General features: G+C 46.1%; 3 protein-coding genes across 3 annotated transcripts; 1 reads left to right on the forward strand and 2 right to left on the reverse strand.

Annotated features, from left to right (window-relative positions):
• Positions 1 to 220: 220 nt before the first annotated feature.
• On the reverse strand, positions 221 to 5,818 carry LOC109779834 (uncharacterized). Its single transcript, XM_020338456.4, has 2 exons — positions 3,696 to 5,818; positions 221 to 3,578 (listed from the first exon to the last, which is right to left on the reverse strand). Exon 1 carries the CDS (start codon positions 5,535 to 5,537, stop codon positions 4,155 to 4,157), a length of 1,383 nt encoding a protein of 460 aa, XP_020194045.1. The 5' UTR covers positions 5,538 to 5,818; the 3' UTR covers positions 221 to 3,578; positions 3,696 to 4,154.
• LOC109779835 (uncharacterized) lies at positions 604 to 2,600 on the forward strand. Its single transcript, XM_045227415.2, has 2 exons — positions 604 to 1,054; positions 2,209 to 2,600. The coding sequence occupies exons 1-2, from the start codon at positions 604 to 606 to the stop codon at positions 2,598 to 2,600; spliced, it is 843 nt and encodes a 280-aa protein (XP_045083350.1).
• A 147-nt stretch (positions 5,819 to 5,965) lies between the features above and the next one.
• On the reverse strand, positions 5,966 to 14,068 carry LOC109779833 (protein TPLATE). Its single transcript, XM_020338455.3, has 7 exons — positions 12,801 to 14,068; positions 10,826 to 11,422; positions 8,683 to 9,044; positions 8,238 to 8,538; positions 7,828 to 7,950; positions 6,792 to 7,247; positions 5,966 to 6,683 (listed from the first exon to the last, which is right to left on the reverse strand). Exons 1-7 carry the CDS (start codon positions 13,923 to 13,925, stop codon positions 6,183 to 6,185), a joined length of 3,465 nt encoding a protein of 1,154 aa, XP_020194044.1. The 5' UTR covers positions 13,926 to 14,068; the 3' UTR covers positions 5,966 to 6,182.
• Positions 14,069 to 15,547: the final 1,479 nt, after the last annotated feature.

Below are 15,547 nucleotides of genomic sequence, written 5' to 3' on the forward strand. Positions count from 1 at the left end.
TAGAAAAAAAATGTTGCTCATAGCGTTTCAATGCTAAAGAATAGAACGCTCTAGATGCCGAATTTGAGGGAGATCTGCCGAGGAGGGAAATGGTGAATCGGGCGTTTTGAGTGGATGCAAAAGAATACTTATGATTCATATAAACCAAACAACTCATATCCCTGTAAAAAAGAACATGTAAAAGAAATTCAATCCTCCAAATAATCAAAGAGTCTAACTGTGTTGTGTAATCGCTTTGCTACCAAATTTTATCGTTTTCAAGTTTCAACCATGTTAGGACGTGTCACTGCAATTCTGCGACTTTTTAAATCCTTACAATCAAAGAGGGCCCTCATTCCTTCACATTTACTAGCAAAATATGTTACCCGTACTCTGTAATTGCACCGGCTGCTCTAAAAGCTCCAGCTAAAGATGCCAATTCACCAAAGAGAAATGAAGCCATTCCATGACAGCCAGATTAAATTCCCATGTTCAATGCTAAACATATTGGCCCCAAATCTACAGTAACGCCTATAATAACTGTTCCCTTGCTATTCTTCCTCTTCCTCCTCCGGTGTGTGCTCTGTTAAAACTTGCTGCGCGGTCCACACGATAGGAAGAAAAATGGCTTCCGACAGCAACCGGAAGGCTCCCTGCGGCAAGCCTCAGTTCCTCAAGGTGCTCTTCACGGACTTCATGGAGAAGATGCCGATCCCGGCCAAGTTCATGCGGCGGCACCTGGCAGCGGAGCCCGGGCTCCGGCGGGCCACCCTGATGAGCCCGTTGGGCAAGTTCTGGCACGTCGACGTGGTCCGAGACGGCCACGGCGGCGACAGCGACGTCTACTTCGCAGGCGGCTGGGCCGAGTTCGTGAGGGCCAACAGGCTGGAGGAGGAGAACTTCCTGGTGTTCAAGTACGAAGGGAACATGGTGTTCACCGTGAAGGTGTTCGAGACGTCCGGGTGCATCAAGAACTACGACGACCTCGTCGTCGCCGGCGCATTGTTAGAGCAGGCAGCACCGAGGAAGCGGTCCAGCACTGGCTGTGGATCGCAGCCTACCTCCAAGGGCCATGGTACGTCTCGCTTCTTCTTCTCAGAATGATTTTATGTGTGAATGTGTTTTTCCTGCAAAGATATCACGTCACAATTGTTAAGTCTATATATTATCTTTAAGAAATTAACAGTGTGGCTATATATGAAGTATGATCACACAATAGAAAATAACAAACTTCTTTGTCTTTAACAAAAGTACCCCTCATGAAAAAATTAAAGGAAACCAAGATCATGTAGAATCTGCATTTTAGCCTTTTAGGACTTCTTTGATTCACATTATTTGTAAAACGAGTGTCGTGGCATATTGAAAACTACTGGATTATATGGTCATTTGGTTGTGCACAAAAAAGCGTAGGATTGTTCACATGATTTCCTACAGAACCTAGTACTCCCTCCGATCCATATTGGTTGTCGCATGTCTAGATACATCCGTTTGAGCGACAACTAATATGGATCGGAGGGAGTACAAACAAGTCCTAAAAAAATCCTATGGACTGCAATCGCAAATCAAACAACCCACGTAGGAAATGTTCCAAAGGATCACAATCCTCCAAAATTCCTATGCAATTCCTTCGAATTAAAGGAGGCCCTAATAATGTTCCATATTCTCAGTTCTTATAAATGTTTACTTGGGATGTTAATTTCACTAACTGAGTTACAATAGCTTGGAAGTGTTGATGTTTGACATTCTCAATTCTTATAAACATATCTTTTTTTACCCTCTCAAAAATATTACTAAGATTTATTTATTTTTGATACAGACCCTTTACGCTTACTTGTGGAAACCGACAATATTAAAAATATATAGAATGCTTTTTTTCCTTTTGATGGATAGAAGTATACTTTCACACTCATCAACTACACCCAAACTTATGTCACAGAAAAAAAAACAGCTACACTATAACTCATAGTGAATATTTGTGTGAGAATATGGCGAATGTCAAATAAATCACAATCATTGTGAATAGGTGATGTTCCCCATTCAACTACATACCCCAAAAAAAAACTCAACGTGTTCCGAAAATACAACTCCTGCATACGTACAGATAAAACACCGCTCACCATTTCCAATATTCTGTGTAAACAAATCTGCACATATATACCGGGTAGGTAGATATAGCGAGCGTAAAAATCAGGAAGATTAATAATGGAGCTTATCTTGTATGTTTAGCAGGTGGTTCACATGCTCAGAAAACCAGGAAGGTCAGTGACAGGAGCCTTACCGGTGATGGTGCCATACAGGCAAAGAAGCAGTACAAACCTCGCAGGATTCTGATGGAAGACAATGATGGCGAGCAAGATGCCACCACAGAGAAGTACGCCCAAGCGGACACCCACTCCGGCATCGCAACGGAGGCCAAGGAGTCTGACTACACCGGCACCCTCCCTTTCTACGCCAAGACGGCGACTCCTTGCAACATTCGCTACAGCTACATGGCAAGTTCTTTAGCTTGTTCAAAATCAAATATATACTCTCTAGTTCAGATAGACATGCACTGTGAACTTATAGTGTTTGTTTTGGCTTGGGCCTCGTGTAGAACATCGGGAAGAAGTTCTGCGTCATGAACGGCATCGCGACGAACCGGCTGATGATACTCAAGGACTCGGGCGGGAGGTCGTGGCCCGTGAAGCTGACGCTGACGAGCGACCAGGCGCGCATGAAGGCCGGGTGGGGCCACTTCTCCGGCCACCATGGGATCAAGGTCGGGGACCTCTGTGTCTTCCACCTCGTCGACGAGCACACCTTCAACGTCAGCATAAGGCGGGCCGAGTAATAATGAAGTGTTTTGGCTACTGGTGCTCTGTGTGGGATGTGCCTTTTTTCCATACTGTCTTGGATTTGTCCCTTTAGCTTTGGTAATAATAATAATGGAGTAATAAAGTGTCTCGGGTTCCAAACAGCATGCATTTTAGATGTAACCACATACACTACTGGAAACTTGCTGACAAACAGAGTAGCAACTCAAACCATATGAGGCAGGTGAATGAAATGGAACACAATGAATTCATATCAATGATCTCAGATATGTAAAAGTGCCATTAGCATGCAAATAAACCAAAAAAACAAGAATGTTACATTGCTATGTGCCATACAGGACTAGTTTATACTTCCACAGACACATGATTTCACCATCTGAAGACCATATGCAGTCAATGGAAAAGAAACAAACGATATACTGTGCAACAAAAATAATTTGGTGATGGTTTAAGTTAGACTATCAAAATCTTAAGAATAGGCAGCAGCATGCCTGTCCAACGACAAATCTACAGAGTAGGCAGCATAGCAGAAACACGATTATGTTGTTAATGTTTCTTTCATTGGCATACATACTTTCTTCAAACGGCTTAATGCTGTTACATGACGTTTCCCAAAAAAAGATTATTTTTCTGCCGCTTCACAAGAATTAAACAACGAAGCAAAAATGATGAACAAATGGACTGTTGTGTACTAAGTACCAATATTTGCATTTTGCTATCTTATACTGCAGTGTGCACATCATGTCTGGAGCAACAGGATCCTGATCAAATCATCACACCGATCACCTAAAAGAGGGGGCAATTAGCAATATGCTTCACACAAAATTTGAACTCCATGACAACGATACGGTATTCACTGCGTTAAACAAAAACTATGATTGCAAATATATTATCCATAATTACCTCTATTGAAACTTTGGAATGCTAATAATCACTTGGATTTTATCAGCGCCATCCAAATAATATTCACATCCAAGGTGATGCGCGGACCAGGCAAAGATCACTTCCTGCGTATACTGCGCTGGCATCATGACCACTTGCCAGCTAGTGATCACATGTTGCATCTTCTCCTGCTGTATAATTTCAAATGATGCTTGGTTCTAAGGGTGACAACGCTGATTACATACTGCAACATTGCCAGCCAATATGGTATCTCCAAGAGCTGATGTATAAGAGTAGTAACACCCGTCAACAATAGCATGATCCTACTTTCCTTCCTCCAGTTTATGCGACAAGAACTGGATGTTTGAAATTCATCTCAATGCAGGATCATCTCCAAATTTCAGTTTGTCTGCTCAATTGATCTTCTCGATTCTGCAGGACCACCCAGTGAAGTTGAAGACTGTTTTCCTTGGACTTGGATTATGGTTTTAACAGCCTAGCCATACGTAATGCTGCCCGAACTTTCCTCACGTCATTCTGAAACCCTGCACTACGAAGGCCAGCGATGACAGCACGCTTTGCAGATGCAAGAACACTGTTCCCTTCACGCAAGCAGATCCGCAAGAATTTGGATGCCATATGATACCTACCCACCTTACATAGACCATGGACTAGTGATGTGTAAGTAAAATCATCCTTCAGTTTCATGTTGTGAAGTAATTTGATGGCTGCATCCACCTCATCAGATTTGCAGAGTGCGTCCACCAAGCAATTGTAAGCAACAATATTTGATTCCATGTCCCTTATCTCCATGTAACATAACTGCTTATGTGCAGCCTCGAAATGCCCCATCTTGGACAAACCATTGACCAAAATTGAGAATGTGTACTCATCACTCTCCAGACCACCCTCTTCCATCATACTCAGCAGCTCAAACGCGTCATCCAGCTTCCCTTCCTGGAATCGCAGGTAAATCAGCGTATTATAGCATGCACTGTCAAGCCTGAACCCACTCCGTATCATTAGCTCACTGTAGGTATTGGCTTCTTCCATCCGTCCCTTCTTGACTAACGCACTAATCACCGTGCAGTATGGGAAGAGATCTGGAATGTACCCTCCGTCCAGCAATGACAAGAAGGTCTCCAGCCCCTGATCAAACCTGCCGTACTTAAAGCAGCACTTCATGACCGTCGTGTAAGTGACGACGTTCGGGGCATGCTCGGTCCTCCCAAGCTCCCTGAGGACCATGCGGGCGTACCCCACCTTGCCTGACTTGCACAGCCCATTGATCATCGTGTTGTAAGTCACAATGCCCACCGGGAGCCCCGTCCTCTGCAGGTACCTGAACATCCTGTACGCGTTCGTCGCGTGACCGAACCTGAAGAGCCCGTCCAGGAGTGTGTTGTAGGTGGTGGCGCACGGCGCGACGCCCTTCTCGGCCATATCGGCAAACACCCGGTAGGCATCCTCCGGGTGGCCAGACCGGAACAAGCAGTGCATGAGCGCGTTGTAGCTCCAGGCGTCGGGGGCGACCCCCGCCTGGAGCATTTCGTCGAACAGGTCGAGGGCGCGCATCGTGAGCCCCCTCCGCGCGGCGCCGGCGATAAGGGAGTTGTAGGTGACGGCGTCGGGGCTCACCCCGGCCTCCCGCATCCGGCGCAGGACGGCGAACCCCGCGTCGAGGCCCGAGGCGCGGCAGTGCGCGGCGAGGAGGGTGTTGTAGGTGACGACGTCGGGGGGCATGCCGAGGCGGATGGCGTCGACGAGGACGGACTCCGCCCGGGCGAGGCCGCCGCCGCGGCAGAGCGCCGCGAGGCAGACGTTCATGAGCCGCGTGGACAGCCGCGTCCGCGCCCAGGTCATTGCTCCTCCTCCGCCTCCTCCTCGCCGCGAGACTATCTTCCGGTTCCGGGCTCGCTTCGACTCCCATACAGCTCGCTCGCTGTCCAGACCAGCTTGCCGAGTTCGCGACGAGCAAGGCCGGCGCCTTGTTATGGGGTAAGCGCTCAGCTGCAGGAGGCGGCGAGAGGTTGGTGGCGGCGACGGCGCCGCCGGGTGGTCGGGGCTCGGGAGGGAGTTGGGAGTTGGCACTTCGCAGACCGCGCAGCGAGGGACAGACTAGAGAGAGAGGCCAGGTGGGCCACGCATGTCATAGGCGGCACGGTCAGACAAGTAGGGTTCATTTCGCCTGACCCAACAGTCAGTGAGCATAATAGGAAAAGGAATTAATTCAGCACCTAAAATCGATGGGATTTCCTTCAAAAACTGTCGTACGAAAGATTCACAACAAATTGGGGAGGAAAAAATCATTCTCATTCACACTAATGCTTTGAGCTATGTTACAAAAAGAACGAAACATGGTACAACAATATCTGTGAATACAATGAACAAATCGGGAAATCGGCAGGATCATACATACTCAAAAATCAAAATGTCAGCCGGCTGAAAAAGAAATCAAAATGTGGCTGAGGAAAAGGCGGATACAAAATTATACAGGTGGAGCCAGGCTCACTGTGCCTTCATGGCTTTCTCCTTGCAGAGCTGGTGCCACTCCTGGAGCACGGCTGCTTGGAGCGCACGGTGCTCGGCTTCCTCCGCCGTGAGCTTGGAGAGCGTCGAGGGGCCCTTGGGGTTCCCAAACCCGTCCAACTCCTCACTCTGCTTCCTCTCCTCTTCCTCTTCTTGCTCGGTTTTCGCAGGCGGCATCTTAGGTTTGGCTGCCTTGAGTAGCGCTATCCTCTCCATGGATATCTTCAGCCGCTCCGCAGCTGCGCTCTTCACCTCCTCTTCGGGCATGTATTCAACAGCTCCGTCCGTGATGTCGTCCAGCCAGCCCTGGAGGTCCGACTCGATCTCTCTTGTGATCGATTCATCAGATGCACGCACGACAAACTTGCATATCATCGTGGTTGTCTCGTCACCCAGATCAACATTTCGGCTCACCTCACTTGCACCGAAGATCATCATGCCCACAAACCCACCAAACCATGTCTTTGCGGCGTAACACAACTGTGGAAGATACATGTGTTATAACCTTACAAAAATGGTAACTCTGCACAGGATAGAATCAAGACCATGTCATGACACCGTCTAAGTGACTATCAGTCAAAAGCTTACCTGGAACCCAGCAACTGTTCGGATGAAATGAGAGCAGACTTGATGGAAGGGCTTGGAATAAATTGACTTCAACCCACTGAGGAAAGGAGAGCTATCATACTGCTGAGCTGCAGTGGCCTTGAAACCACTACCTTCATATGTGTATGTGCCAGTGCACTCAACCATGGCTGGCAAGCTTGGCCATAGACGAAAATACTCAACTGGAGAGCATTCATATGGCAAGAGAAGTTCGGCGAGAGGGATCTTGTAGGGCTGACACCGCAAAACAACTGGCTCCCCAAGCTCTGGCCGGAGCGCGCGCTTCTGCCTCGTCATTTGTGAGTCCTCTTCTGCATAATCTCCTTCATAGTCTGCCGATCCTCCACTTCCGTAGAATGGGTAATACAGGACTTGAACCCAGAGAGAGCATCTCTCAAAATGTGAAACTCCCACAGTGACACTACTTTGGACTGGATCCTGCAGAATTGACAAAGCATTTTCCAAATAAATTAGATGCGAATATGGATTAGCCAATCTGAGATGGCAGTACTTACCCAATGATATAATATTTATTATCACTATTCTATTTTTATCAATAGCCCACATTTTTTAGCGCAACTCGTCTGGAAACAAGATACTGTCACTAGTAGTTAAGTTACTTGAAAGCCACCGCAATGCTAGATGGCCTGGCTCTTAGAAAATCACTTATATTTAACATCATGATCATGATAGCGGATTTCATAGTCTCCACTACCACATTATATCTGGTGTGCAATATAATGTGAGCTCAACTGGCTAGACAGGTGTACTACATTGGGAGGTGGTGGCTTTAAATTTTGCCAGGAAATAGATTGAGAAGTTCACTAGCCAAGGAAGAAAATCTTTCACTGTAAACTATATTCAAATAAATATATTTGCAAACAAACTGCAGCCCTACATTTGTCTGCCCATTCTGACTAATAACAAATTCTTAAATATTTAATTATTGATACATAATTGAAATTAAACTGCACAGTAAAAGCATATGTAAACAAGGCATTTGAAGTCGTGGAGGCACCTGGGAAACAAGATTACGCAGGTGGCGAACAGTGCGGGAAAATCCATCCATATAATACAATGCTCCAGAGAGCCCAACTCGGATATCCACCCTGTTGAGTTCCAGCTCAGTCAAATTCAAAATCTGCAAAAGTGTACATTAGTTAAAAAGGGCAATCATACAGCTCAAAGTCAAACAATACTATGGCTTACAGCAAAACTATATGTCAGCAGCCACAAATATTTGTTTTAATTTCTCACCATTTTACCGGGTGGCAAAGTGCACATAAACTATGCAGGAGCAATAAATAAAGATATAAAGTTCCTAACCTAACCAGTGATCAACAGTTACCATGACACAGCAGTACAGATCAATATAAATTATGTTAAATGTCCACGGAAAAGATCATCATCTCATCGGTCAGGATATACCTTTAAATGTAGGGTGATTCTGCCATCAGTTGGATCCGCCAAATGATATGCTTCGATGTAACATGGATCGCTGCTGCCAGTCAGAGTGCGTGCTTTTGGAAGATCTTTGTGCAAAGCACCGATACCCTTAGTCTGTAGGAGAGTTAACTGGCTGGGATTGGGCCTCCAAAGCTCCTGAATGGCCTTATGAACTAATCCCTCCAATTTCCTATCTTGTGCAGCAGCAGCCTCAGAAAACTGAACTGTAAGCTTGTGGTGGCTAAAAGGGTAATCTCCTGTAGCATCACCTACACCTACCCACCTGGATGAAATATTGGAAAGTCAAACATGGCAGTGATTTTTTCCCAAATGCATGTTCGTAGAGAATTTCCTTTTTTTAGATATATAACTTTTGCAAATAGTGCAGCCTGATGTAAAATAATTAGTTTGAAGATGCAACCCTCACCTGTTATCTGGATGATTCGTCACATACTTTATTATCTGCAAGACATAACGTGACTGATGCTTGGTGACAGAATCAGCTGAAGTACTTGACCTGAACTCCTCCAATTCTTTACTGAGGAGCTGGCCGGCTCTTGCATTTCTGGTTCCCAAACGCTGAGCGCATATGAGGACAGCCTGCACATCTTGTATCCTATTTGATGTAGTGGCAGAGGAATCGGTGTTGAATAAAGTCTTATGCATGTTAGATATGATGATATTCAGAGGGTCCTCTGGGTCATCAGCTAAAAGAGGATCAAGGCCTTCAAGATCAAAGTGTTCAGAAATTGCCCATATCAGCCGTGATGATATTCTTGAGGTATGAACCTGAAACATTTATTCACATTTAAATATAGGCCAATCTGGATTTAGGAAAGGTACTGAAAAACTGAAGAACTAATGACACCATTGGTCTTTTATCAATCATCTCTAACTAGAAAACAATCTTTACAGCATGGCACAGTTTAAGCTACAACTATTTGCAGTGGAAGATTAACAAAAGTACAAGGAAACCAAACAAAGGCAGGCATAGTGAGATCCAAACGCAGGTAAAGCCTTGACAAAGTAGAAACCAGAAGAATGGAGACGGAGTACATTAGTACCAATCTTCAAGAACAAGGGGATGTTCAGAGTTGTATTAATTGCCGTGGAATTAAGCTGATGAGCCATACAATGAAGCTACGGGAGAGAGCCATTGAGCACCGCTTAAGAAGAACGACAAGCGTGACCAAAAATCAGTTTGATTTCATGCCTGGGAGGTTGACCATGGAAGCCATTTTCTTGCTACGACAACTTATGGAGAGATACGGGGAGCAAAAGGACTTGCATATGGTGTTCATTGACTTGGAGAAGGCCTATGATAAGATACCACGGAATGTCATGTGGTGGGCCTTGGAGAAACACAAAGTCCCAGCAAAGTACATTACCCTCATCAAGGACATGTACAATAATGTTGTGACAACTGACAAGTGTTCGAACAAGTGATGTCGACACTGATGACTTCCCGATTAAGATAGGACTGCATCAAGGGTCGGCTTTGAGCCCTTATCTTTTTGCCTTGGTGGTGGATGAGGTCACAAGGGATATACAAGGAGATATCCCATGGTGTATGCTCTTTGCGGATGATGTGGTGCTAGTTGACGATAGTCGGACGGGGGTCAATAGGAAGTTAGAGTTATGGAGACAAACCTTGGAATCGAAAGGTTTTAGGCTTAGTAGAACTAAAACTGAGTACATGAGGTGCGGTTTCAGTACTACTAGGCGCGAGGAGGAGGAGGTTAGCCTTGATGGGCAGGTGGTGCCTCAGAAGGACACCTTTCGATATTTGGGGTCAATGCTGCAGAAGGATGGGGATATTGATGAAGATGTGAACCATCGCATCAAAGCCGGATGGATGAAGTGGCGCCAAGCATCTGGCATTCTCTGTGACAAGAGAGTGCCACAAAAGCTAAAGGCAAGTTCTACAGGACGGCGGTTCGACCCACAATGTTGTATGGCGTTGAGTGTTGGCTGACTAAAAGGCGACATGTTCAACAGTTAGGTGTGGCGGAGATGCGCATGTTGAGATGGATGTGTGGCCACACGAGGAAGGATCGAGTTCGAAATGATGATATACGAGATAGGGTTGGGGTAGCACCAATTGAAGAGAAGCTTGTCCAACATCGTCTGAGATGGTTTGGGCATATTCACACAGGCCTCCAGAAGCTCCAGTGCATAGCGGACGGCTAAAGCGTGCGGATAATGCCAAGAGAGGTCGGGGTAGACCAAATTTGACATGGGAGGAGTCCTAAAGAGAGATATGAAGGATTGGAGTATCAGCAAAGAACTAGCTACGGACAGGGGTGCGTGAAAGCTTGCTATCCATGTGCCAGAACCATGAGTTGGTCCCGAGATCTTATGGGTTTCACCTCTAGCCTACCCCAACTTGTTTGGGACTAAAGGCTTTGTTATTGTTGTTGTTGTTGTTGTAGAACTAGGTGAGATCAAGCAAAACAAGAATATTATGAGAGTGTGTTAGTAATGAATAAAAATTGCACCTTACGTCCAACTGGTATTTAAATGCATAACAAAATGTGTTTGAATATCAAAATAATGAGATGGATCATAACCTCGCGAAGATCCCTAATAAGCTGTAGCTGCAAATTTCGAAGTCTAGTCTCATTTAGAATCTGATCTTGAGATGCACCAGTCTTAATTGTCTTTACACCGCCTCTGGTATCATATATATGACAAAGCCGTACAAGCAACTTCAGATAGCAATCAATTGCATAGGTACGCCCGTCACAATCCCAGAGAACACAAGGCCTGCAAACTTCCACCACATCCAAAGCAGGTTCTGTCCAATTCAACGCACCATAACCAGTTCCATAGGCTAATGCCCCTATAACTCTGCTCTCTGTCCCAGAATTCTTCTGCTCAGGTAGTGGAAGAGATAGCTGGAAACAACTTTCAACCAGTGAGGCAACTAGCTCTTCTCTGAACAAGCTTTTGCTTGTTATGCTGTTTAGATCATCCTTCACCCTTGCATCCTCAAAAAGAGATATCACATCTGTTCCTGGAACGGGCTTCTGACCTCTTCGAACGCTCTCCTTTGCAAAAAGATCAACACAAAGAGCAGTTCGGCAAATGCATGCCAATGCATGCATTCGATCTGATTCTGCTCTCAAATTTTTCAGCATCTGAAGCAGCCTTTTGAACAGAGACACCTGCATTACAGAACATGCTTTTGTAAATCCATCTTGAACACAAATTTTCACAACACTTGTTCACTAAACTGAAATTGTCCCTCTCGCTATCTTCTTCACAAGTTATGCATGGAAGGAAGAAACTGAAAAAGATCTGCTAGCACATGATATGGCACGACTCCAATCAATGAATTATTTCACATTTTTTAGAAAGCCAGAAAAGAGAAAAAATAGAAGGAGAATATGGGGTGCATGGGCAACTAGTTGGCAGAATTACCTTCCAAACATAGTAGCAGTAATTGGTAAGCAAGATGCCAATAGTATACTACTAAATCAGGTATCAAAGTAATGATGCATAACCATTTTACATTGGCTCCACAAGTTAAAAATATTGATGATTATATGCTAAGTAATGTGAAATTTTCGAAGGCCCAATACTTCTGTGCTTAATTTGAATGGATAGCGAGTAAACAACATTGTATCACCTATGGGCTTAAGCTGCTTAGTAACTGATCTATCATGACAATACAAATCAATGCTTAGCCGATAAGGTTAATAAATAAGCTTTATTTGTGATATAGTACCTATAACGATGTAAATCATAAGGTAATGCTCATGCTAAGGAATACACCAACAAACTAGTTGTGATACACTAGCAAGATTTTTACTTGCCGTATTTAAGAGATGACATCAAATAATGAAAATTATAATTAATAAATGTATATAGTAGCATTTCAGAAGATCATCTTTTGTCCAAATAAGCAGACAACAATCAGCACATGGAAATACAACCTACTAAAGTGCCATTTGATTCACCAGTCTAACAACAACAAATAGATTTTTGGATTTTTGGCATAAGACTGAAATAGGAGATCATATGGGATAAGACTAAATTTGTTTGGTTCAAACAAGAATATCAGCTTTGAGATCAGAATTTATGAATCTAATAACTAATAACTCTTCATGGTACTGACAATTAAGATTTATAATGCTGTATTAGTTTTAAAACTTGGGATCAGTATGGTTTCAGGCTTGTGCACTAAAAACAACACTAACTAGTAGAATTGTGTGTTACTGGAATTACTTGACAGACTCCAGTTAAAACAATAGCTTATGTGGCTGAAAGGCTAGCCATGTTTCAACGACAATTTATATCATGTCTAATTGATGACAGATAAATCCATGTATTGGCACGAAAACAGAAGCCTCCTAAATTACTTCATACAAACTTGGCTACCACTACCAATGCCCACTTCCAGGATCCTTAATACAATAGTTGCCTCGTAGACATTGGGCACAAGACACAACCAGTAGATTTACCACAGGAAATTAGCAATCAACAATCATTGAGTTGATAAGACTAAGGTGAATTGCTCTTATAAGTCGATTGATTTAGTACCTGCATTCCAAGATCCAGCAAATGGAGATTCGCCACAACAGCTCTGACGATCGTCTCCCTCATCGATGAGAACTCTTGTCGGTCCCATAGTGTTAGGATTGCAATAATGGCAGCTGAAGCCCACTCCGGCTTGCCTCCGGGCGCATCTGCGAGCGAGAGCATATTGATCCCCACCTCAAACACCAGTGGCGGTTCCAGCGAGCTAAGGAAAGGAAGCAAGTGCGAGACAATGTCAGACACCCCCACCAACTTCTCCGCACTCGCCTCCACCGTATCTGCTATTGTAGTGTCTCCTGGTTTGGCAATCTGCCGCAGCGTGTTCACCGCGCCAGATGCAACCATTTTTGCTGCATGCACAAGAGGGTACACAGTAACCCGGAAGCTCTCAACGGGCATCACCATGGATCGAGCAATGAGCATGTTTCGCCGGGACCAGATGAAGTCGATGGCGTCAGCTGCCCACTGGGCACGCACAGCGAGCGCGCCCTCTCCATCAACGAGCTTGTCCCCAGCAAGCCGGCTCATACGCCGCGCGTCCAGCTCCTGGAACAGCCGAGCAAGTGCCTCGAACGCTGCGGCTGCCACTGCGTCTGCAGAGTCCAAGGCCAGCTCGGTCAGACGGCCCCACCAGGTGGTGGCGTGCCCCATGAGCGAGGGGTTGGTGGAGCACATGAGCGCGAGGTCATCGCGCGGGAGGAGGGAGGAGAGGGAGGTAACGGCGGCAAGGCGGAGTGACTCGGCGGGCGAGGAGAGAGCGGCAGCGATGTCGGCGTGCGCGGAGGAGAGGAGGGTTGGGAGTAGGTGCGAGGGGAGCGACGGGAATGAGGCGATGGAGGAGGCGGCGACGTCGGGATCCGGAAAGGAGAGGTCGGAGCGTAGGGAGGAGAGCAGGAGCGGGTCAAGGAGATCGGGGGGCAGGGGCAGCGCACGGAGAAGGTCGAGCGCAAGGCGCTTGCAGACGGCGGAGGAGGGCGCCGCTAGGATCTCGGTGGCGGTGGTGCGGGCTAGCGCGGAGACGTCGCGGCCGGCGGCGCACTGCTGCAGGGCCTGCAAGAGCGCTGAAGACTGCCGGAGAGCGTCCGAGGAGCGGAGATCGGTGGTGATCTGCGCGATGAGGAGGTCCATCGCGCCGCTGCCGCACTTGGGCTCCGGCGATCGCCGGAGCTGGGGAAGAGTAGCGGTGGTCGTGCAGATCTGGGAGGGAAGGGGGGAGTGCCAGAGCACGAGAAGGGTCGGTGTTTTGTTTGAGTGCGGTGCTGCGGCCGGTGGTAACGGGTCGGATCTTTTCGTCCAGCGACTTCGGTGACTCGGCGAGGACTGATCAGTAGGGCCCAGAGCGACTGTAATGGTCGGGGTTCGATCTAGACCGTCTATGTTGAAGTTTTGGCTAAAGTGAGTATATCTGACGGTGCAGGCCGCTCCAGCGGAGAAATAACACAGCCACTGATTATTGTTCTTTCAGAAATAGTTTATTTCATAATTTACTGGGACAATGTCCGAATAGTTTATTTCATAATTTGGCTAAACCTCCTCCTGCCATCTGTCTTCGCTTTGGGTCGAAGTCGGAGTCCTTGTTCATGCAGGACAACTTCTCCAACACGAATCCATGGAGTGCATGCATGAGGGATGCAGCCTTGGCAAAGTCCTCGCCCTCGATGACCATGTTGAGCTGGAAGCGGAGCACAGAGCTGTAGCTCTCAGCCCAGGGGCGGAGCCAGGATTTAAACATGAGGGGGGGCGAAGAAGATTTTTTTTTCCTCTTAACCGCATAAGAGATAAAAATTGGCCTAAAGTAAGAGGGGTTCAATGCACGGTCTAATGCTACCTTTTCCACTTCACTCTACTTCTTCGCAAGTGTGAGCACACAACAATGGCAAACAAATGCAGTGTCGTGCTAAAAGGTGCAGCTTTGCACAAGTGATAAGATGTCACAGAAGAACAAGTCTGGGCAGCACATTGATATAAACCACATAGAAATGTATATTTGGCATTATAAAACTTCACTTCAATTAATAAATTTTGATCCATGACTATGAAGCTCATCGAACAATTTGACAATCTAATTGGAAGAACTTTCCCTCAAACAATCTTTTTATATAGCGACAATGTAAAGGTTCAAAGAAAGTGATCTCTCATTATAAGAAAGAATGCATGCAGTAAATTTATCAATTCTCTTGTATGAAAGTGAACCAAATAATTAGATGAGTAGGGTGCGGCCGGCAGTCCATCAACAAAAGTGTAAAGTAGATGATACCTTCAGATTTGAGTGTTTGAAGAATAAACACCATGATCAACAGACTCGGATGCAGTCGACATTGCGACAGGATTAGCAGAGGCAGGGGCAACGGCGCCCATGGCTACGGCACCATCGTCGCATCGCAATGGTGCCCTTATCTGGTGTCTGGCGACTGGCATCGCGCCGAGCGGTGGCCTCGAATAACGGCGGCGGCGGCGGCATGGAGTCGATCTAGACAAAATGCAGACGCACGCTAGGTTTCTTCGTGCAAGTTATAGTTCACCGCTGAATGACCAATCAACGTGGGGCATGGGCTCTTATTTGGCTTCGGCACGTACACAGCAGACAGCTGAGTTTGGGCCTTACTAGTATAATTGTTAGTTAACCTATATACGGACAATTAGCACTTGAATACTTGTATATAATGTTGCGTATTAGTGCTAATATCTGCACTAGATCGTTAGGGGGGGGCGATCGTTGGGGGGGTCTAGCCCCTGCTCGCCCCCTATCT

The sequence above is a fragment of the Aegilops tauschii genome, chromosome 4 (assembly GCF_002575655.3).
Source record: "Aegilops tauschii subsp. strangulata cultivar AL8/78 chromosome 4, Aet v6.0, whole genome shotgun sequence".
In the NCBI taxonomy this organism is placed as follows: domain Eukaryota; kingdom Viridiplantae; phylum Streptophyta; class Magnoliopsida; order Poales; family Poaceae; genus Aegilops; species Aegilops tauschii.